This window comes from Rhagoletis zephyria, unplaced genomic scaffold (assembly GCF_001687245.7).
Source record: "Rhagoletis zephyria isolate East Lansing unplaced genomic scaffold, Rhagoletis_zephyria_1.1 Rzeph_scaffold_02382, whole genome shotgun sequence".
Taxonomy (NCBI): domain Eukaryota; kingdom Metazoa; phylum Arthropoda; class Insecta; order Diptera; family Tephritidae; genus Rhagoletis; species Rhagoletis zephyria.
In genome coordinates this window covers 54,616-77,420 of record NW_016159466.1, presented here as the reverse complement: position 1 = coordinate 77,420, position 22,805 = coordinate 54,616, and the positions used below count along the sequence as shown (strand labels likewise).

Here is a 22,805-nt window from a genome sequence, read left to right as displayed (position 1 = left end):
ACCGTTTTTTTTTGTCGAACAAATCGGTTTTTTCATTTCATACAAATCTTGCCCACTCAACAAAAGTTACAACAAAAGTGTTAGAATTATATCCTAGGTTATTTGGGTATGAACAATACATCATTTTTTATTCCAATAAATTAATGTTTATCTTTGCTAATAGTTTTATTGTAATTATTTTTCACCAATATAAGCATTTTCACTGTATGAAAACTATGTAAAATAAAACCGGTTTATGCGGTTTGTTATTAATTTCCAAATCGGCAACCGTTTTTTCACAAATTGGAATTTTTCGAATAAATAGAAAGTAGGTTTTAGAAAAAAACCGAATAACCGAACACCCTATTCCTAACTAAACTTAAACCCTAAATTTAAATCATTTTCTCTTCTTCTCATTTCAGCAGTTTTATGTGCCCACATTAAACAATTTGCCCATCACTGAACACTCGCCGTAACACATACCAGACAGCTCATATCAAATATTAGATCCTTTACCGATTTTGCCGAGGCTATTTGTACGCCGAGTACGCCGCTGAGTCTTGTCAGCTTATTCCACTTTGAGACACAGTCATCCAACCGAACGCGACTGCTGTATTCGCGTCATCATCATCGCCATCCATAGTATCATTCACAACGTTCGCATACCTCCCACCGTCACCGAGTAAGCGATACTAATAGCCACACATTGACGGCTGTGCTGCCGCGGCGTGCGACGCTGATACTAATAGCCACACATTGACGGCTGTGCTGCCGCGGCGTGCGACGCCATGGTGGAGTCCTCAGCTATCGGCCGGCCTCTGACTGGATGTGTGAATGCACAGCAGCCGGCAACAGCTGCCATCACCGCCGCACAACATTCACCATCCGGCATGCGTTGCGGCACGCTGGAGACGCGCGTGCGGGGCGCCTGGTATCGGGTGCTGGTGACGCTCGAAACCGACTTTCTGGCAATTAGTTTGGACGAGTCTTGCGATGCGGCGGCAATCAGTGTGGATCAATCGACCACACTGAACGGCACATTGGGGTAAGTACGAGTACATATGTAGATGTGCAATAATAAAAACAAAATAAATATGCTATTTACATATGTACATAAGTATATTAATATACGAAATGTATGCACTAAAGTTTATTAACATTTGAAAATATCGCAAGCACTGCGCGCATTTTGTACAGAAGTGAATTCTTAATTGTATACTTTATTGTTATCGTTGCACTTTTGCAGCAGCAACCACAGCGGTCATAATGGCTCCATACCTTCATCGGCCTCCATGCAGGGCATGGGCGGCGTTAGTGGCATGGGCGCGGGTAGCGGTGGTGGCGGCAGCGGCACTGATGCAGACTGCACAGATAACGGTGGCGGCGGTGACCACTTGCTGAACAATAATACCATGGACAATGGACTGGATATGTGCGATGTACCTGATCATGTGGCAAATCAAAAGAGACATGTAAGTGCGTGTGTGTCTGTGCGCGTGCTGATATCGTAACATGCGACTGACATGGCTCTATCATTCATTTTTGCTTATTTCGCTGGCAGGTACGCATCATTAAATCGGACAACAACGGTCTCGGCATTTCCATTAAGGGCGGTCGCGAAAATCGTATGCCTATACTGATATCGAAAATATTTCGCGGTATGGCAGCGGATCAGGCAAAGGGGCTGTACGTGGGCGATGCCATTTTGTCGGTTAATGGTGAAGAGTTGCGCGAAGCGACACACGACGAGGCGGTGCGTGCACTGAAACGAGCCGGACGTGTGGTGGATTTGGAAGGTGAGAGAAAAGATAATTTTTTAGTAGTAGATCTATATGTATGTCCCAAAATGGGGTAACAAGTGATTTTAAAGCGACTGAACTGGCCGGATTCCGTTTTTCATTTGACATACGATTAAATCTCAAATTTAGTTAGCAGTTTTGAGAAAACTTGGAATGCCTGCTTTCTTCAAAGATTTCGTCTGTGGCCAAGTTGGCCAGCTGCTACTATAGCTCACACAATGTAAAGCTAAGTAATTATGATTCTCATTTTTCCGATCAAGAATAATCGTAATTTTTGGAATCTAAATTCTTTGATAAATTTATTTATTTATTAACGTCACTTGTATGTACGTATGTATGTCCTGGAATTTTGCATTTAATATTTTACAAACTTTCCTATGGGCTACAGACTTGAAACTTGAAACTTAGCTCAGAACTCGATGACAATGCAATAAGAAAGATAAATTAATCAGCTAGGTGGCGCAGGAATCGATATGTTTTTAAAACCCGCAATTATACTCTGATTTAGTCTATATTTGAAACATATATAGTGTATATGAAAAGGAATTAATTGTTGGTGATAGGTGGCACAGGAGTCGGGATATTTGGAAAAATTCTATTGATAATCCGATTTGGTTCAACAATTCAACTTTATTTTGATTATGACTATGGACCAATCACTTTAATCATATTTTAAGCTAGTTTAAAAAGTTCCTATTCTTCTTAAATAGAATCGCTATATCTGTAACTTATTTTATACTTTTTAGTTTTTTGTTTCTATAAAAGCGTGGTCTTAGTTTTTTGAACTACATATAATTTTATTCATTTTTATTTCTAGATGTTAAAATAATTTGAAGTTTTAAACTTTATTTCTTTTGACAAATAATAATTTTTAGAATATTTTTGGATAAACAGTTTTATAGCCTACAAAATAACACTGCACATTGTACATATGTATCTATAAACATACATATGTACACACATATAGAAATAAATGTGCCGGTGTAGGCATATAGTTAGTACATTCCTGCCGATGTATTTTGCGCGTAATTTTAGCTTGAATTTTCAATCACTTGTACTTGTGCATTCGAAACAGGTTTATTGCGTCATTTCAAGTTGCAGCAGTTGCCTGATTGGTGCTTGGTGTGCGCCTCCATCTCCACTCGCTCCCTTCCCACATAAAATCTGCTTGTAGCGGCATGAACAGCAACAAATTGCGTACTTTGAGTACTCTACAGCAGGGGTTCCCAAACTTTTTTCACCTCGGCGCCCCTACTCTTCAAATGTATACGAAAACAAGAGAACACAATGCAAACTTTATGCTCCTTTAGCTTTAATGTGAGGACTGAAATTGGTTTGATGATTTCATTATTTCCTTTACGTTTATTGGGAGCTTTGGACAATTTTGCCCTGAAATCATTTGACGCTGAAGGCTTGCTGGTGTATTTGTTTTTAACCGACTTCACAAAAAGGAGTAGGTTATCAATTCGTCGGAATATTTTATTTTTTATTTTTTTTTATATGTTACCGCATAACTTTGGACCACGTTCACCGATTACTATAATGCTTTTTTTTAAAGGAAATGTGTTACTTCACAAGTGGTCCCATTCTAATTTGGTTTAAATCCGATTATTGGATCATGAAGAGATTTACGATAATCTTGAATTTTTATATGGGAATTGAAGTCGGTTTTGTATTTTATTTAAAAATTACTTGTTTATGTAAGCATTTGTTGATAGTGCAGTCACACATAGAAATGTAAAAGTAAAAGTGATGCAAACTTGCCAACACCAGTGCGTACACTTGCATCCAGAACTCTCTTGGCTCACTTCGTAGTATTTAATATTCAAAGTGCTGTCTTCACTGATGCCCAGAAGGTTTTCAAAAGTTTAATTTGCCACCTCAGTAGGTTTACTTTTCGGGTCAGGAGAAAACGGGTTTATTATCCAGCTGTAGACATTCTCACAGTCAATGTTGGGAAAATATTCGACAATGGGTTTTTCTAAACCTTCCAAGTTAACGCTGGTAATGCTCGTTAACGCTAAGAAAATAACTTTTACGGTCAATTTCACGAAAGCAATTTAATGATTTTTATTTTTTTATTACTATATGGAAATTGACAGAAAATAAAAAAATCATTTTCCATTTAAATTGCTGGTGATCTGTTATCAATTTTATTAGCGTTAACTCTGAAGTTACATATGTACGTTTTTTTCTGATTAACTTTGTTTATTTATGTGGTTTTCATGCAAATTGTTGGAAATTCTAAAATATACATAATTTCGCAGGTCTCTGTTATCTTCGAAGCGTCATCCAATACGTGTTTTAAATCTAGTGGCGGCATCTCTCTAGTCGCCAGGAAATACCGACGCATCATACAGTGACTTCTCGTGGCGTTTTCTGCCTCTTGCGTCATCCTAGACATCGCTCCTTTCGTTTTTCCAACCACTGCAAATATCCGCACACTTGGCTCCATTTCAAACTATTTTTCTGTACAAATTAGTCGATAGCTTTAAAAATTTCGACGTTAGTGGTGTAAGTCTCAAGTACTTCGCTCATAAAAAGTTCTTCTTCGATTTGTATTGCGAATGGGTACCTCACTAACACGAGAAGAACATTAAGTCCCACTACGTCGGTACTTTCATCAAGTGGCAAACTAAAAAATTCACAAGTTTTCAATCTTTTTATAAGTTCATTCACGACTGCCTCTAAAATCGTGTTGATTCGCTCTTTCACAGTGTGATTGCGATNACTTAAGTCCCACTACGTCGGTACTTTCATCAAGTGGCAAACTAAAAAATTCACACTGCCTCTAAAATCGTGTTGATTCGCTCTTTCACAGTGTGATTGCGATATTCCAAAGAATAAGTAACATATACACGTGCGCGAAGCTGCTGCGCTCGTTACGAGAGCAGCCCAGCAAGCAAAAAATCAGAAAATTAATCCGAAAACGGGAAGAAAAGTGGATGAAACGCGGACTAGGTCTACAAAAGTACCAAAAATGGTTGTGAAAGGGGTATGTATGCGAAATATCCCTTTGCTGCAAGCCATTTGTGTTGTGTATGGGGTTTGACATGCCGCTGAAAGTAATTTTTTATAAAAATAAATTTTTTTTTTTTGATTTACTGATCGCCATGTTGCAGTTTGATCAAACCGCTTGCGTTGTGTATGGAAAGTGTAAAGAATTTGCCCGCACCACTAGTATACTCCAGTCACTAGCGGCACCCCAGGCATACGCTCCCGGCACCCACTTTGGGGAAGCCTGCTCTACAGCACTGTGTGACCCATCATCATGGTAGCCATCCAGCGGCAGAANGTTGTGAAAGGGGTATGTATGCGAAATATCCCTTTGCTGCAAGCCATTTGTGTTGTGTATGGGGTTTGACATGCCGCTGAAAGTAATTTTTTATAAAAATAAATTTTTTTTTTTTGATTTACTGATCGCCATGTTGCAGTTTGATCAAACCGCTTGCGTTGTGTATGGAAAGTGTAAAGAATTTGCCCGCACCACTAGTATACTCCAGTCACTAGCGGCACCCCAGGCATACGCTCCCGGCACCCACTTTGGGGAAGCCTGCTCTACAGCACTGTGTGACCCATCATCATGGTAGCCATCCAGCGGCAGAAATCATCGACGTAACTGTGGCTGTGTTGAGTTTAACATCCGTTCCCCGGCGTTTTATTACGTTCGATGGTGCTTGAGTCCAATTCATTCATTCAATGTTGTCAACGGCGTTTAAGTGTTGACATTTACTGCCGTTACGCTAAGTTGTTCGCTGCCAACCTCCACCACCCACCAAAACGCTGTTGTGTTCAATGTTGCGCCATAGCTTCCGACACTTGTTTCGTCCGTTGCACCTTCATGGCGCGTAACATTTTCAATAAATTGCACCAACAGCGCTGCAGCATTAATATGTGTAACACGCTGTGGGTGTTTGGTGACTTGCCAAGGCAATGGCGGTGGCAGTGCGCCGCTTGTGAGTTTGTGGAGCGCAATCATAGTGCCATACGTGCGCACTTGAATTTAGACGAACTGGTCTTTTAATTAAATTTTTGCTCTTTTACATGGACTGTGCGAGTGTGGCGCTGACAGTCGAGAGCGCGGCGCAGTTTTCAATAGGAGCGGCGGCGGCGGCAAATTTGGCCTTAAAACGCGATTTCACCTCAGAAGCAGCAGGGGCAGCAACAAAATGCGGGCACTTGCGTGACAAAAGTTGCGTCTGTGGCAAAAACACTGGTTGTTAGCTGCCAAACAGTCTGGAGGCTAAGCGTTGCTTGGCAGCAATCAGCAAACTAAGTCAGCGTATCTTCGCCTTTCACACGCAGTGCGCTTGTGAGTGTGGCATCGACAAAGCTTGCAATAGACACACTGCTGTCGCACTGCCATGCTGATGTGCTCCTATTTCCGCAACTCCTAAACGCGCTGTCGCTACTCCTACACTCTCGGTCGAGGCTTTCAGTCTTCCGTCGCCGCTGCCATCGCCAACATTTGTTTGCCAGCGGTTCGTGCGCAATTATGGCGATATTTGATGGCAGCAACTTTTCAATGACAAGCAAAGCATACAACCACCACTAACTGCCTCATGCGGCGCACTTTGTTGAAATTCATTTGCCAGTCACACACACACACACACACATACACACACAGGACTCATGATACATACTCGTAGAACATTCATGTGGATATTAAGTTCTTGGCAAATAATCCCGGGATTTTCGGGATTTGTAATTTGCGCTGATGGCAATAATAAAAACTCCTTTTGTTGGCCAATATTGGGTATATTTTATTTTTTTTTATTTAATAATTAAATTTTTTTTTTTATCTTGATACAAAAAGATGGTAGAGTAATTTCAAAATTTTTGAAAAAATAAGTTTTTGAAGTTTTAAAAATTGTACAAAATTATGAGATACCTTGCCACATTGATAGCAATCAAATAATGCATTACAGGATTTAGTGATGAGCGTGGGAAATGTCCGGTTATTTATACAATAATTTTTTGGTGGGGACGGAGGGGGAAGGGGCGTGTCACCTAATCAACTAATTAGAAAAAGCACAGTATAAACTTTGAGAAAAGTCATCCTTCGCCTCCCGGCCCCTTCTACAGGCACTCGGGGCCCATTTCAAAATGGGGTAAAATTAGCATTTTCGCAAAGAAAAATTAAACTCGTGGTAGTTCCTCAGTAGTATTTTTGCTCAAAACTCCTTTCCGCATTGGTGGTCTTCGGCCGCGCTAGAAAAAATAGCCTCATCTGTCCAACTCCGGTTACGCCATCCGCAGTATTTTTGCTCAAACTCCACTTCCAAATTTACAAAATTAAAATTAATTAAAAAATTATTTTAAAAATTCAGTGGAGTGCGCTTAGAGAAGAGGTATGGGTATCAAGTTAAAGAGGAAATCCTGTAGAATTTAAATAGATTAATTTTTTGGTGCATAAGCACTGGTAAGTATTGAAAATTTCCTTTTAAAATTTTATCATTGAAATTTCGCAATATTCGTTTTTGAAAAAATTATATGTTAAGGACTTATACAAAACTCGATAACATCCTCAAATTTCGTCCTTTTAACTTTATCAGCTTAAAAAATTATCTATTCGTCCTTGTGAATTCAAAAAATGTATTTATTTTTTTAATTCTAAAGCAATTTCCTCTTGCATATGTATGTAAATCCACTAGGGATGCCACACATATTTTTATACTACATTGCATTGAATTTTTTAAATAATTTTTGGAATCAATCATATCTTTGAAATTACAAAGTCCTTTAAAATAAATGCTGACGTCAGAGAGCGAAAACAAAAACGCCACTTTAAATAAAAAGTAGGTTTCAAACGGATTTATTTATTATTTATTTGATGGTGGGGGAGCTTCTCAAACAATACAGAAGCCAATTTTTCGATTTAATTTGTTGAAAAGTAATGAATATCTAACGACATCCCGAAATCCCGAAAATCCGGGGATCGTAAAAAGCGAAAAATTAACATCCCTAGTAGATATACATACATACATATGCATGCACGGTACGCGCTTGCGTGTGTGTCTCTGCGTACGTGCGGCAGGATGTGGCTTAGCTGTGTGGCTTTGGGCACACTGACACTAGGCAGTATGTATGTGTGGGTGCTTAGTTCGTTTCCTGTCGTTCATTAAGCTTTAAAGTGAAGCTGAGCAGCANGGATGTGGCTTAGCTGTGTGGCTTTGGGCACACTGACACTAGGCAGTATGCATGTGTGGGTGCTTAGTTCGTTTCCTGTCGTTCATTAAGCTTTAAAGTGAAGCTGAGCAGCACAGTTCAACAACTTAAAATGAATTTCTGTTTTCGAAATATTTTTAAAGTTTCAGCTGGCGCAGTGCAAGCGAGTGGAAAAGGTTTTAACAGAGCGAACTCGAGTATAACTTGCTCAATTGGAAAACAGATTACTAACTGAGCGAATTCGTGGTGGAATCAGGAAATGAGGGGGAAGTTTACTTGAATTTAATTTCTGCAAAAGAATGGTCAACTTCTTTTGTTGCAGGGGATTTTTGTTTTTTGAGTTTGAATAACTTTGTATTGCCTATGGAAAGGTACATCCCAAACAGGAACATACTACATATGCATGAACATATATCTTTATATATACCACGGTTGACGAACGTCTCGCCACAACCCGCATCAAAGCAAGATTTGCAGCAATAAGAAGAGAGAGGCTGAAATACGGGAGTGCGAAGAACTTAAAATGCTGGCCAACAAAAAAAAAACGCCTGAAAACTTTACCAGACAGTTAGGCGAACTCTTGTAAGAACAACAACAGAGACTTAGTGATTGATGTCCAGAACGTACTTAAATTATGGAGGGAACACTTTTTCACCCTATTGAATGGTAGCAGCACCGAAAGCAGACGAATCCCAGCTCCCAGTCGATGATGACGGAGTCGAGTCGGAGTAGGTTACAAGGTCTTATGGAGCGTATTATGTGAAGGACTGAAGCCCACTGTCGATGAACTTATTGGGCCTTAATAGTGTGGCTTTACACCTGGTAAATCCACCATCGATCACGTATTCACAATAAGTCAAATCTTGGGGCAGACACTCACCATCAATTTGTCGACTTCAAAGCCGCTTTTGACAGCATCAAACGACAAAGTATCTCCTTTCATCAAACAAACTGTCAGCGCATTCTTGTCTTTCCATCCATGTCACTTTTAACAGTTATAATTTCGAGAAAGTAGATAATTTCGCTTATTTGATAATCAGCATTAAGACCAGCAGAATGGAAATTAAATGCAGCCAACATGGAAATCCAACGCAGAATCTCTCTTTACAACAAGTGCCACTTTGGACTGAGTAGGCAATTCAGAAGTAAAGTCTTCTCTCGACATACAAAAACCACTCTGTATAAGTCACTTATCATGTCCGTGCTGGTATATGGCGCAGAAGCATTGGCAATGACAACATCCGATGAGGACGCTCTTGGAGAATTCGAGAGAAAGATTTTGCGGAAGATTTACGGACATTTACGCGTTGGCGACGGCGGGTACCGTAGAAGATGGAATGATGAGCTGCAGAGCTTTACAACGACATGGACATAGTGCGTCAGTTTGATGAGAAGGGGAGCGACTGGCGTGGTTTGTTGAACCCAACGCCAAATAATAATAAGAGGAAAAACTTTAAACAATTTGTTGGTAATACTAACAGTAAACCAATTTTGGATAGTTAAAATTATTTTTGGACGTAAAAAATTAAACATATATGTATAATTTGAAATTTTAAAGCCAAATATATGTATGTTTGTGGCCCTTCCAGTGGAGTTTTCCCTAAGGTATCCGATCTCACGAAGAAATGGTCCCCAAGAAACTTGAGGCGTTTTCGTCGGAGTACTGCAAACTCGCAAAGGAAGTGCTGACCGGATTACATCTCCTCCCCATCTCTGTAGCTTCTACAGAAATCATTATGCAGGGCTTAGAACCCGGCGGTCATATAGCCAATGGTCTAGGGTCCCGTTAGTATTCCTGTGAGAAGCCTAACGTTTGGTTATGAAAGCCTTTAGAAACTTCTTGTTCTTCGTTCGTCGAGCCGTGGCCAGAGCCAGCCGAATACCATGCAGGTGTGCAGAATTTCCCACCTACTGTTGGGTGCTGCCCTGGTCACTCTCTCCACTTCTGAAGACAGAAATCGCATTGGAAGTTTCACGATCTGGTTTGCTTCCCCAAGCCTCATCTCAGATCCCTTTCCAGCACAATCGCCCGCTTCCTCATTTCTCGGGCCACCAATCTGCCCCAATCTGCTCAGTAAAGATTGATAATGCATTGCTGTAGAGCCTGTAGCGATCTTAGGCATTCCTAAACGCATATCGAGTTAGTATTGGCCTACACTAAGGCTTTTATATCCGCTTGACTGTCAACAACGAAGGCAAGTTTAGATGGAGCTAGGTGGGTAGATTGTAGAATCTCGCTGACATTGGAATGGATTTTCCCCATGACTAAGTCATTCGCATAAGCAATGACCGTATCGGCTTTCGGGTATAAATCTGTGGTCCTTTATTAAAATCCTTCCTGGTTATTCCAGAGCTGAATATCTAAAGCAGGCATTTAAAAATAGAAAATAGATACAATATAATTAAGGCTGGGATATAGTCGGATATTTGCGTATACGGAAAAAATTGGATATTCCCGAATTCGTCGAGCTGTGGCTAGCACTATTAAATAATTTGTCGAATTTCTGTACTAGGATGAAACACTAGATAATATAACACTTCGTTGATACACAAAATAATGCAATTTTTTGTTAATTTTAGGATTCGAAAATACCGAAATGGCTTAATTTTATTATCCGAATATCTGTATATCCGTATAATAACCATTAGTTTTGTTATATGGGTATCCGGTTATTCCGATTTACCAATCAGATATTCGAATATCCGAATTATCCGTATAGACAACGGCTGCGTTTCTTTATACATTCCGGATAATCCCATTTCACAGCCGGAATAAACAGAATATGTTTGAAATATACGTTATCATATCATCAGGAACATTCTAAAGAATAAGTAAACAAAAAAGTTTATTCCAAACGTTCAGAATGAATAAAGAAATGCAGCCAACATGTCCGCATAGACCTCCCAGGTCTGATAATAATATATCTCTAAAGCGTTTTTATACAAATTTTAAAATTTGGCTAGCTGGATATTATTAAACTGTCTTTTATCAAGAAAATACCATAGTCTGTTANAAGTTTATTCCAAACGTTCAGAATGAATAAAGAAATGCAGCCAACATGTCTCTAAAGCGTTTTTATACAAATTTTAAAATTTGGCTAGCTGGATATTATTAAACTGTCTTTTATCAAGAAAATACCATAGTCTGTTCTACGACGATTCATTTTGCCACAAAGACCACTCAAACCAATCGAAAAGTTAACCTCAACATCTGTCTGTCTGTCTGTCTGTCTGTGTGCCAGAGCAGCAGAGTAATAAAAGTCAGACAGTAAAACGCGAAACTGGCAACAAATAAAACAAGTACAACGACTGCTCAGGTAAATTAACAACACTGAATGTCCTGTGTATGTGTGTTGTAAATAGTGGCAACCAGCGCCGACAGACTTGTTGGGCAACCAGCGACGAATGGCAACAAATTCATCAACATAAAACCACAGCCAGACTAATAACGAATAGCCATTCAAAGGTACGGAGATCGTTCAGCAACTTTGTACAGCTGTATGTACAATAGCAGCAGTTAAGACAAGCAAATACCAACAATGCTTAACGATGATGTGGAAAAAAACTTGTGGAACGATAGCAAACGACAATTGTGGCAAGAGTTTTTTGTTATATTTATTTCGGACATTTGTTAGACATGCGGGCTGGCAACGACTAACTGAAAAGTGAGGGAGTGCAGTGCAAAGATATACTAACGACTGCAACACTTGAACCTGGCCTGAGGCGAAAAATGGTAAGAAGACGAAAAACAATACAACTAAGCGATCAACCAAAGGAGACGAGAAAAACTTAAAAAATTCTGGTCACTGACAGGCAAAATGTAGCGCCAAATGAATGTAAACACACAAGAAAAACATCATCAAAACGAAGTTAAGGAAAATCACCAAAGCTGAAATGAGGTAAATAAAATCGCAATCAACTGGACGGAAAACGCAAATGTGTGCATTTCATTTCATTCAACCTCGAATTTATTGAGTCATCTATTAGACGAGGAAAAAAAAAAAAGATTTTCGGCTATAACATAAGGATATAGAGGTAAAAGAGCACTAAAGCAAATGCGATAAAATCCACCGAAATACGTACGCTCACGCTGGCTTTAAAGGTTTTACCCTGGCTGGCCATAGCACACAGCGCACATCCAATACAAAGCTGTTGATATCTATGTACTACTATGTAGGTGACTGAATAGCTGAAAAGTTCCACCTTCGATATTACCTTTTTACCACGGCTTGAAGCGGCTTACAACTTGATGAATTTATTTAAATCGGTAGAGTTGCTGGGTGGTGCGCTGGTCTTGCGGTTGGATGTTTTATATAGATAAATAGTTGGTGCAACCGTTATGAAATATTTTTAAGGCCGTTGTCATACAATCCAAAAATTCGATTTTCGAACAGTCTAAGGCGTCATCTAGAAACAACTTAACAAAAGTCTTAACAGCGGTCGTCACTCGGCAGGCAATGGCAAACCTCCGATTGTGTTTCTGCCATAAAAAACAGCTTCTCATAAAAATACAATCGCCGTTCGGAGTCGGCGTAAAACTGTAGGCCCCTCCTCTTTGTGTGACAACATCAAGGCGCACGCCACAAGTTGGAGGGGAAGCTTATTATTATTATAAATTTTTTCGATAATGGGTGTGACCTCGCCCACTTAGGACCACAAATGTGTATCTAGGTAACAGATTTATCAATTTATACCAACCTCAGTCCACTTACTAACCTTGGTACGGTAAAGCAATTTGTTGAAAATTATCCAAATCGGACTAAAATTACACCCGCTTCCTGTATAACGGTAAATTTTGAGAAATATGAAAATTCCGATATTTCAATGAGGCCGCTAATTTACTCCAAGTTAATAGTTACAACAATCCCCTAACAATAAATAAGACTGGTATAGACTTTTAGTGATTGGGCGTAGCACCGTCCACTTTATAACTACAAAGGTGTACCTTGGTAACCCTTTAATCGATTTGTACCTAACTAGGTTCAACTATATCATTAAGTCCAACTCTGTATATTATCGGAAACGTTTGAAATCGGGTAAACATCCCTACTTATCATACAAAAGTACTTAGGGAAAGTTGAAACGACGATATTTGATACCTGCGCCGGGTATAATTTTCGTTTTTACTATCCAAAAATGTGACAGGTCAGTTTTATTAATCCCCTTCAAAAATTTTGAACAGCGATTTTTCCCAACGAAAGTTAGTATAATTTAATCTCAACACACACCCGCCGGCATCGTCATTCATTTTGCCGATTTGTCGCATTCATGGCGCATTTAAATATTTACAAAATCCCCTCTGCTTCATTGGATTTGCTCACTTTTTTTTATGAAAATAGCAAACATCATGATAAAAACATAGCAAGGTATAACCGTTCTCTCAATTTGTCGGCCATGATTTTTTTTTGAAGTTTGCCAACATTTTAAAATCATATAAAAGTGAAAATAAAAAATTGAAATTGTTCGAAATTGTTGTTGCTTGAGATTGAAAATGAAAATGTGTGTGTGAGTTTGTGAGTAAATTTAAAAATTAAATTGTTTGGAAACGTCAAGAGTCTTAAAAGTGACTCTCAGCGGTTCTACCTTACTATATTTTTATCATGGCAAACATCACAAATATTTGTATCAATTTCATTTAGATACTCAGGGACGAGTAGGAAAAGTAAATAGTAAAACAGAAAGGCAAGCAAATAAACAAAAAATCAATTGCAAACATAATAAAACTCACAATATTTTTCCACTTCAACTTACTATCTAATTAAAATTACACATACGTACGCACATACACCACATATTTATATATATACATTAGGGTGATACAACCTTACTTTCATTTATGGAAAACTCTCGCAAATTTACAAAAGCCCTTCAAAGTTATACAGATCGTATACGCAATAAAAAACACATTGACTTCTATGTACAATGGCGGTCAAAACTTGATGAACAATGTAAATGTAAAGAATGTAAAAAAACTCAACCAATTTTCATAAAAATTTGACCTTTTTAATTTGAATATTCATATATATTGGCTAAGGCAGTAATATATTGGACATATTCGAAGCATGGATTATACAGAGCTCCTAAGAAAGCATATTGGAAAAATAAAAATCCCCAATTTCTGGCTCAACTAAGAAAAACTTATTTATCTTTATTCACGAACATTGTCCTGTTACAAGAGTGTTGCTTTATTCCAACGGGTTTTTAAATTGTTGATGTCCCAGTTTCGGCAAAAACTTTTAAACTGGGCAAAAATTTCTTATCTACCAAGAAAGATGATAGAAAAAGCTAATGCTAGTCTACTGATGGCAGTTGCAGAATTTGTTACCACGTCCACGTCTCACTAAAGCAAACTTGTCTCGTATTTTTAATAACATAAGAATTGCATGTCTTACCATTGGCAAATATTTTTTTGACACAGTGTACATACTGCCGGAAAAAGGTATTAGCGCAGCGAATTTTGCACAATATATGTACCAATTTCTATTATAATATTTTTCCGCTAGTTTTTTATACAATTTGCGGTTCATTCTACAACAAAAAACATAAAATTATAATTTCGAAACTTTGAGCAAATTTCACGAAAATTCAATAAAATTTTAATTCGATTTTTTCTGGAGTATAAAGTTTTGTAGCCCATTAAATTCTAGTGAGAAGTTTTTTGTTAAAGGTGTTTTGCATTTTTCCCATATAAAGTATTTTCGAAAATTTTTTTTTTGCGTAAAAAAAAAATATTGCCAAAAACCCACGGGACTACTCAGAAGTTCTACTTTATGACAATAAAATTGATTGGATTCTACGCCTATACGCCCCAGGCTACATGTACAACTATGGGTATATGTATAAGCACGAGTTGTTATTTTTACGTTTCTTTTAAGTTTTCATTTAAATACAATTTCGTTTGGAATCACGTTTTCTATGGAAAACTGAAGATAATGCATTGTCTAAAATAAGTGTGCCAACATTTTCGACCAAAAACACGTTTTTGTCGAAAAATGTAAAAATGTAAGTGAGATTTGGTCATATACCTACTTACATAAGCTGATGCCACTCTGGCATTCCTGGTAAGAAGTTTTTAGCTGTGCGCAATGCTAATGCAACGCCATGCAATTGCAGTGACTCTCGGAATGCATTTTTGCTTTCGCATTTATCCAAAGTTAATTTAGCAAAGTGGCTCTCGAAACTACAATGAAAAAGAACAAGCCAAGCGTAGAAAAAATTCAACACAAGTGTGTGGCAATCGCCAAAAACGAAATTCAATAAATGACTGACAATGTAAAAACGCAGCCGAATTCACATAAAATATTTTGTAGTAGCAGAGAAAATAAGAAAGAATTTCGACGAAAACCATCGAACTACAAATGTACGCTTATTGTTTGGTGAATGGAGCAACAGTAGCGTAGAAAATTCCGTGTACATGTACCAGAGGAAAAACAGCTTTCAGCTGATGAAGACAGATGTCGTTGCGCAAGTGAAGACTGTGCATTTGCGAGAAGAGGAAGTGGGGCCAAAGTGTTGCTACAGCAAAGCGAAAAATGTTGCAGCTGGTAGCAATAATTTAGTAAACGCTGTGGGCATACATACGCACTCACTTATTCGGAGGGCTTTTTTTGTGCACAGGTGTGCATTTGTGTGTGTGCCTGTGTACGGGAATGCACATAGATTGAAAATGGAAGATAGAATCAATGAGTGCGGCAACGAACATTAAATAAAGGTTGAGCAAAAACGAGAAAAATAAAAATTATAAAAAAGAAAGATAAAAATGCAACGTACGAGGAAAACGAAAAATTCGCACGCGTTTGCAACATTGAAAGGAAGTGAGCGAGAAATGCAGCTGCAACAGGCAGCAGCCAACAGCCAACAGCTAACTGCAAAGAAAAACCTACAAACAACGATTGCCTGTTGTTGCCGCATCACTGGAAGTGTTGCTATCATTTTTTGTTGTTTGTTGCATGCCACTCGTAGCGCCATCAGCTGGCCAGAGGGCAAATAGCGCCGTCAGCAGCGAAAACAGATAAAGGAGACATGAAGAGACTGCGGCATATTGCCGAGCAAGGACGCGAACACATCGTTAACAACTGCAAGTACAACTACAACAACAACAAGAAAACAAATAAAAAGTGAGCCAATGTAACAAAAAAAAAGTCTATGGGTAGTTGTAGTGGAAGACGAAAGGAAGAAGTAGAAGAAGAAAAGCAGTTTCAATCAACCGGCAGTAACATAAAATAACGGCGCAGCCAGTGCACGGACTGTAACACTTTACTGTAGATCTCCAAACCTGTTTAGCTATATGTATTATATTTTCTACCATTTTTACAACAAAGGCTAAAAATGTACCAATATTTTCCGGAAAGAAAGCAAAGAGATCTGAAGATGAACACAATACATAATTTTGACATTAACAGGCCTACTTCAAACACTTAAACAAAATTTTGTTACCGGTAAACAAAGTTCCTGGTAATTTTTAAATCCTTTTCGCATTCTGCGCATTGGTCAATTTTGTTACCATCTCATAAGCAGGTAACAAAATATTACCCCGTGAAGTATGCAACACCAGAATTTATACAAAACTTCATAGCTGAATTGCGTAGTCCATTTTTCTAGTTTTTTGGATTTCATACCAGTATTAAAAGCAGTTTCATGTCCACTAACAACACAGCGCAAAATCCTTTTATATTCTGAAAAAATAGCATCAAATGTTAACTCATCTTCCAAAAGTCGCCATAATACTTTTTTATAAATTTTCATAAGTACCCATCTTCTGATGGACTACTCAATTGCTGAATAGATTAAATTGTTACCAAAGTACTTGTTATATATCAATTTGTTAACAAAATATGTCGGTGTCAGAATATTCGGTAACAAGCAGAAACTATCTAATATTGTTTCTTTTATAAATCTGCCAACTACTACAATTTTTTGTATGTAAAATCTAGCACTATTATTTTTTCGAAGTCCGTGCACTGGGCCCAGCAGACAAAAGCAACATCAACAGCAGCAGCAGCAACACTGACCAATAGCTTGATAGAAAAAGTCAACAAAAACAATAAAAATAACAACAAAGTGTTGTAAGGCTGAAAGAAAAAGCAGCACCATTGGCGTAGTGAAAGATGGAAGGCGTCTGGGTGGATTGATTGCAGAATTGCGAAATGAAATTAAAGTCACAGATAATGAGATACGCGTCATAGCGCACCAGCATAGCATGGATGACAATGACAGGGCAAGGACCAACACCCGCAACCGCCTCTGAGAGAATGCGCAATGCAGACATTGACGGGAAGTCAGCCAGTTATGAATGCATCGAATGTCAGTATAAATTTTAAACGCAAGCGGATGAATGGAAAAGGACAAGCAGGTGCATAAGGAGGAGGAGCAGAAAGCGCAGAGGAAGTAAAAAGGATGCGGCAACGAGCTCTGCCAACTGCTGTTGCTGCCATAACGGCTGAGCAGGAATTGCATTGCATTGCCAATAAAATTGATTACTTTGCTTGTTGCCGCGGCAGCTCTAGCTCTAGCGCTCGGGCAAAGCATTGTAATTTAGCAGCTGCTTCGACGACTCGCGCTGGACATACTTAGTTCCATTATTGATAGCTCATGCAAGGAAGTTTGGCTTTAATTTTCAATGAGCCCAAATGAGTTTTGATGCATTTTATCTATATTTTGAACTGCAAATGATTAGCACTACTTGTCTTTTTTTTTTTGTGGGTAAACAAAAGCCAATGCTAACTGTTTGAAGGTATCGTGAATGCGTCTACATGGCGTCATGTGATTCCATTACGGTTTAATTTGGACGTAAGACAGCAATCGTGCCCAAAAATTTCTGGTAGGCAAATCTTTCACTTATTTACTTTGATAATATCAAATATTGAAAAATATAATTAATTTTTTCCCAAACCTATAGTCGGTACTTGGAGCATTTGAGTTTTTACATCTGCAGAAAACGTATCTTGTTTTGACTTATGTACCAGCATCGACAGTAGGGCAGCCAAAGTTACGTATATATATTAGCAAATCTCACGAGTTGTTACCTAGAGAGTGCATTACCTTCAGTTTTGCATAAAGAACAAGATTCCATCTCGAAATTGTATTTAAATGGAAACTTAAAAAAGATATACTAAAAAAGTCAAAATAACATACCCGTAATTACGTATGTAACGTATACGCCCCGTAGCACCATACAAAACCAGCTAACACGTTTACTCGCACGTCCTTAACATAAACGTCATATTATTTATTTACATAAAAATATCTAAATATTTGCGTGTGAATATTTTCTAAGTATTTTCAAGAATATACTTACATATTAATTTCTTTATGTATATAACAATTTCAGATGAAATTTCGAGTGTGCCAATAAAAATTGTAAAATTGGAATTCTTTTCTTCGCAAATCATCGTCATCTTATCTCAATGTATTTCTTTTTAATTTGGTGGCACACTAGTTTTATATTACTCCAGTTTGGTTCGTTTTGGTAAAAAAAAAAAAAACATTTTCACCGTTTAATGTTGATATTTTGAGATATCTTAACTTTTAAAATGACAAAATCGTTAAATTTTAAAAATTACAAAAATTGCTGCGACATATATTCTTCACGCTGCCAGTTTTTTTTTTAATTTGGTGGCACACTTTTAAAACTGCACAGACATGTTTGTATTTGGTCCCAACTTTCATTGCTTTAAGTGAACATTCTGTCTGAAAACTTCCCAAAGTTATTAAAAAAAAAACGAATTATAAAATTTTCGAGGACAATAGAAAAATTAGTAGTTTCGGTACTTCTTCGACCTTACTCTACTTTGCTCATATATTTCGCAATTTGTTACAGTTTAGCGAAAGCTTTTTGTGTTTAAAATATAGGGGAAATATATGTATCTATATGTATATGCTGTGTATGAGTTTGATCTCCCCTGCTTTAACGAACTAATAAAGAATATCCCGCATATACATGTACTTAAAAAAAGAGCAAAAATCCTACAGCTCACATTCACGCAAACAATTCAACGTCCATACGTAAATATGTAAGTTAGAAAAATTAACATTAATTCCTAATCTACCTTGTTTGTGTATGATACATAGATAGGCTACAGTTGAAATAATGAAAATAAAAAATATGCAACTGTTTGCTTTAATTCTGCCACGTGTTGGAGTTAATGTTACCAAGCGTGAAAAAGTGACTGTCAACTAAACGAGAATTGCCACGAAAATTTTTGGTACGTGATATTTGCCTTGGATTATACATATTTATGCACATTATACGCATGTGACAGACATGCACAAGACGATTTCTTAGTCTAAGAAATATTTTTCACTTCATGCCATGTGAAGTTCATGGCAACAGCACCGAAATGGTGAAGGCACGTTCATGGAACGTTCAACACAGCGTTGGTGGCCCTCCTCACTACTCCGACAGATACTTACTTAGGTAAAATACTAAACGGTACACGTGGTCGTGTATGGCGTACACACACATACACCCATACATAAAGGTATATATGTTACCTTAATTCATAGAAACGCCCTAACTCATATAGTCGCTGAAATGCAAAAATGAACTAACAAAAAAATTGTTATTGCTTCAAATGATGTGGGGACTTAGAATTCGATGAAATGCATCAAAATGAATCAAAGGGAATTTGGTGTATTTTTACTTAGTTATGGATATTTGTATTTCAGCGACTATATGAGTTAGGTCTGTTTCTGTATTAAGTTAACGATATGTATAATCTTGTTTTATGCGACCATTGGGAATTTTCTAATAGAGTTTTCAATACATTTCCAGCGCATTTATTGTTGTGAAAATGAATTCAGCCATCGTGCGTGAAGAAAGCTGAAGTAAAAGAAAGTCTAAGCTTGATTATGTTTCGATTTGGAAATTAAAGTGGGAATTGGAAGTACTACCTGTGTATGTATGTATGTATGCATTTATGCAAATTTGGGTTGTGTTAAACGGCAAGGTACGAGGACTGAATTATGATAGTTTATATATCCACAATGAATTCATTAAGTGAGAAAAGATGAAATGAGTTTTGTGATTTATATAAATCGCTCCTTGTTTTACTTCGTATTTGAAATACAATTTTGGAATAAATATAAATGTGATGATGGGGAAATCTTATATATAAAAATAAGTGCATGTTTTTGGTGTGACCTCATAACTTGAGAACGGCTTCACCGAATTCAACCAAATTTATGTGGCATATTCGATCTATCATGCAGATAGTTTATGTGAATTTATGTGTTTGCTTGAATTCGGAAAAGGGGGCGTGGCGCCTCTATTTTATATATAAAAATTAGTGAGTAAGCTTATAACTTGAGAACGGCTTTACCAAATTTAACTAAATTTATATGGCATATTCAGGCTATCATGCAGATGGTTTATGTGAAGTTNTGAATTTATGTGTTTGCTTGAATTCGGAAAAGGGGGCGTGGCGCCTCTATTTTATATATAAAAATTAGTGAGTAAGCTTATAACTTGAGAACGGCTTCACCGAATTCAACCAAATTTATGTGGCATATTCGATCTATCATGCAGATAGTTTATGTGAATTTATGTGTTTGCTTGAATTCGGAAAAGGGGGCGTGGCGCCTCTATTTTATATATAAAAATTAGTGAGTAAGCTTATAACTTGAGAACGGCTTCACCGAATTCAACCAAATTTATACAGCATAGTCGGGCTATTATGCAGATGGTTTGTGTTAAGTTTCCCCGAATTCGTTAGCCATTTAATTCCATACAAAACATTTTCGACGATTTTTTTGTTATATGGATAAAATGACCAACAACTTCGACGAAAAAAATTCCCAAAAATCAGTGGTACTTGAAATTGGGCTACAAAACTACATACTCAAAAGGTTTCTAAAATTAAATTTTTTTTAAATAAATGGTGANATGGATAAAATGACCAACAACTTCGACGAAAAAAATTCCCAAAAATCAGTGGTACTTGAAATTGGGCTACAAAACTACATACTCAAAAGGTTTCTAAAATTAAATTTTTTTTTAATAAATGGTGACATCTTGCCAATATGTGAGTGTCGTAAAGTTATCATATGAACTGAATGTCGAATCAAACTTTTTGATACTACTTTTTGTCTATTTCCGCGGTGAANAAATAAATGGTGATATCTTGCCAATATGTGAGTGTCGTAGAGTTATGATATGAACTGCATGTCGAATCAAACTTTTTGATACTACTTTTTGTCTATTTCCGCGGTGAATGTAGAAAATTTCACATTCAACTGTGTAACCAGGAATTCGTAGGGGGATAACAGCAAAATGCGTAGAATAAGCGCTTGCCGCTTTAGTTACCGTTAGTTAGAACTATTACTTCCATACAAATAAAATTTGGGAACATAATACGCTACAAAGAGACTCTATAAGTTTGGAAGGAGACTATAAAGTGTGGTCAGAACGATGAACAAATGAGGTAACCGAGAAGTCATACCTAAAATCAGCAGCAGAAGTTCTTGGTAAATGGGACGACGAATATGCTTTTCCGTTGATCAACAAACTTCTTCGCACTCTCACTATACTTCTAGCTAGTAATGCTACTTCAAAAAGAAGTTACCATTCGCCGGTTAAAAACGTAGTTCCATAGTACCATGAATGCTATAAATTAAGATTAGCCAATAAAATGTCAGTCAGCTGTTCATTTTAAAATCAGTTTACGTAATCTTAGTTTAAACTGCCAATAAAACTGGCCCTTAGATATTGAAATTGACACTGAACGGATAATACAAAGATTTCCAACAAGAAAGCGCAAAATTGAGTATGCAATTTAAATTATTATAATCGAAATTCCGAATAAGTTGTTAAGTTACTTAATTACATCCCCCACTTGACAAACATTAAAAGCAAAAAATAAGTATTTATGTAATATACGCAAATATATACTGCTTTAATAAACCCAGAGCATAACTTTTTATCTTGTGCTTTTTTACAAAAAAAAGTATAATTGTTTTATTACATGGGACTCTGTAAATGGACCTTGCGCCACACACACAACATGAAACTTTCTCAAAGTAAAATTAAATCACAAAACATTTTAATTCGGACTTCATAAAAATTACTAGAACCTTGGATGCTTGTAGGTCATATAGCTTCGATTGGCCACTCCGCTGCGAATCAAGTTAGATGATTAGATTAGATTATATCGATGTATACATTTGTGAGTTATAAAATGTTATCCAGCCATAGAAATTCATAGTTAACGAAATTTACCGGAAGTTATCGAAATTGGTCGAGTTAAGTGTTTTGGAAATTCATTGAATTATCGAAATTTATCGGGAAACTCGAATGCATCGGGTCAATTCCAAGTCCTGCCAAAGACTTCCAAAGACCTTCAAACACATAAAAAAATTTTAGTCTCGCTTTAATTCCGAAGCAAGAGATTTTTTCGGTAAATAATTGTGTGCCTTATAAGTAGACTGCGTCACGAAAGCTTAATAATCCGGTCCCATTCGCCACCTGCCACGCCTTTTAATCCAGTGAAATTGTGGTCACGCTCTTGACAATACAGCGCAGCATATTCGCCTTAAGGCAGACGAAACCCAACAGTTAAAAAAAAACAGTTGCCATTAAATAAGTAAAGAAAAGAGAAACATAAAAAACACAATAAAAATGGGCTTACGGCTGCGATGCTGCCAAAAGGGGGCATGTGGTGGCAGCGAAAGACTTTTTGAAAAATTTGCTGGCTGTCCAACTACTAAGTGCGGCTTTGGGGCAGTTAAAGTGCCGCGAGTGCGCTAACAAATGTGCGTGGCGGCAGTAATTCCAGCAGTAGTAGGGCACCAACTAAGGAGCAATGAGGACAGGAGGACGGACACTAAGCAAAGCACAGCAAAAAAATGTGACATTTCTACTGT

At 37.5% G+C, this 22,805-nt stretch overlaps 1 protein-coding gene across 1 annotated transcript in view; it reads left to right on the top strand.

Annotated features, from left to right (window-relative positions):
* The first annotated feature begins 405 nt into the window (after positions 1 to 405).
* Syn1 (Syntrophin-like 1) overlaps positions 406 to 22,805 on the top strand; it is a 76,685-nt gene continuing 54,285 nt past the window's right edge. The window contains 4 exon segments of the mRNA XM_017621157.1: positions 406 to 684; positions 735 to 1,024; positions 1,226 to 1,451; positions 1,541 to 1,775. Coding sequence (XP_017476646.1) covers positions 768 to 1,024; positions 1,226 to 1,451; positions 1,541 to 1,775 — 718 coding nt within the window. The 5' untranslated portion in view covers positions 406 to 684; positions 735 to 767.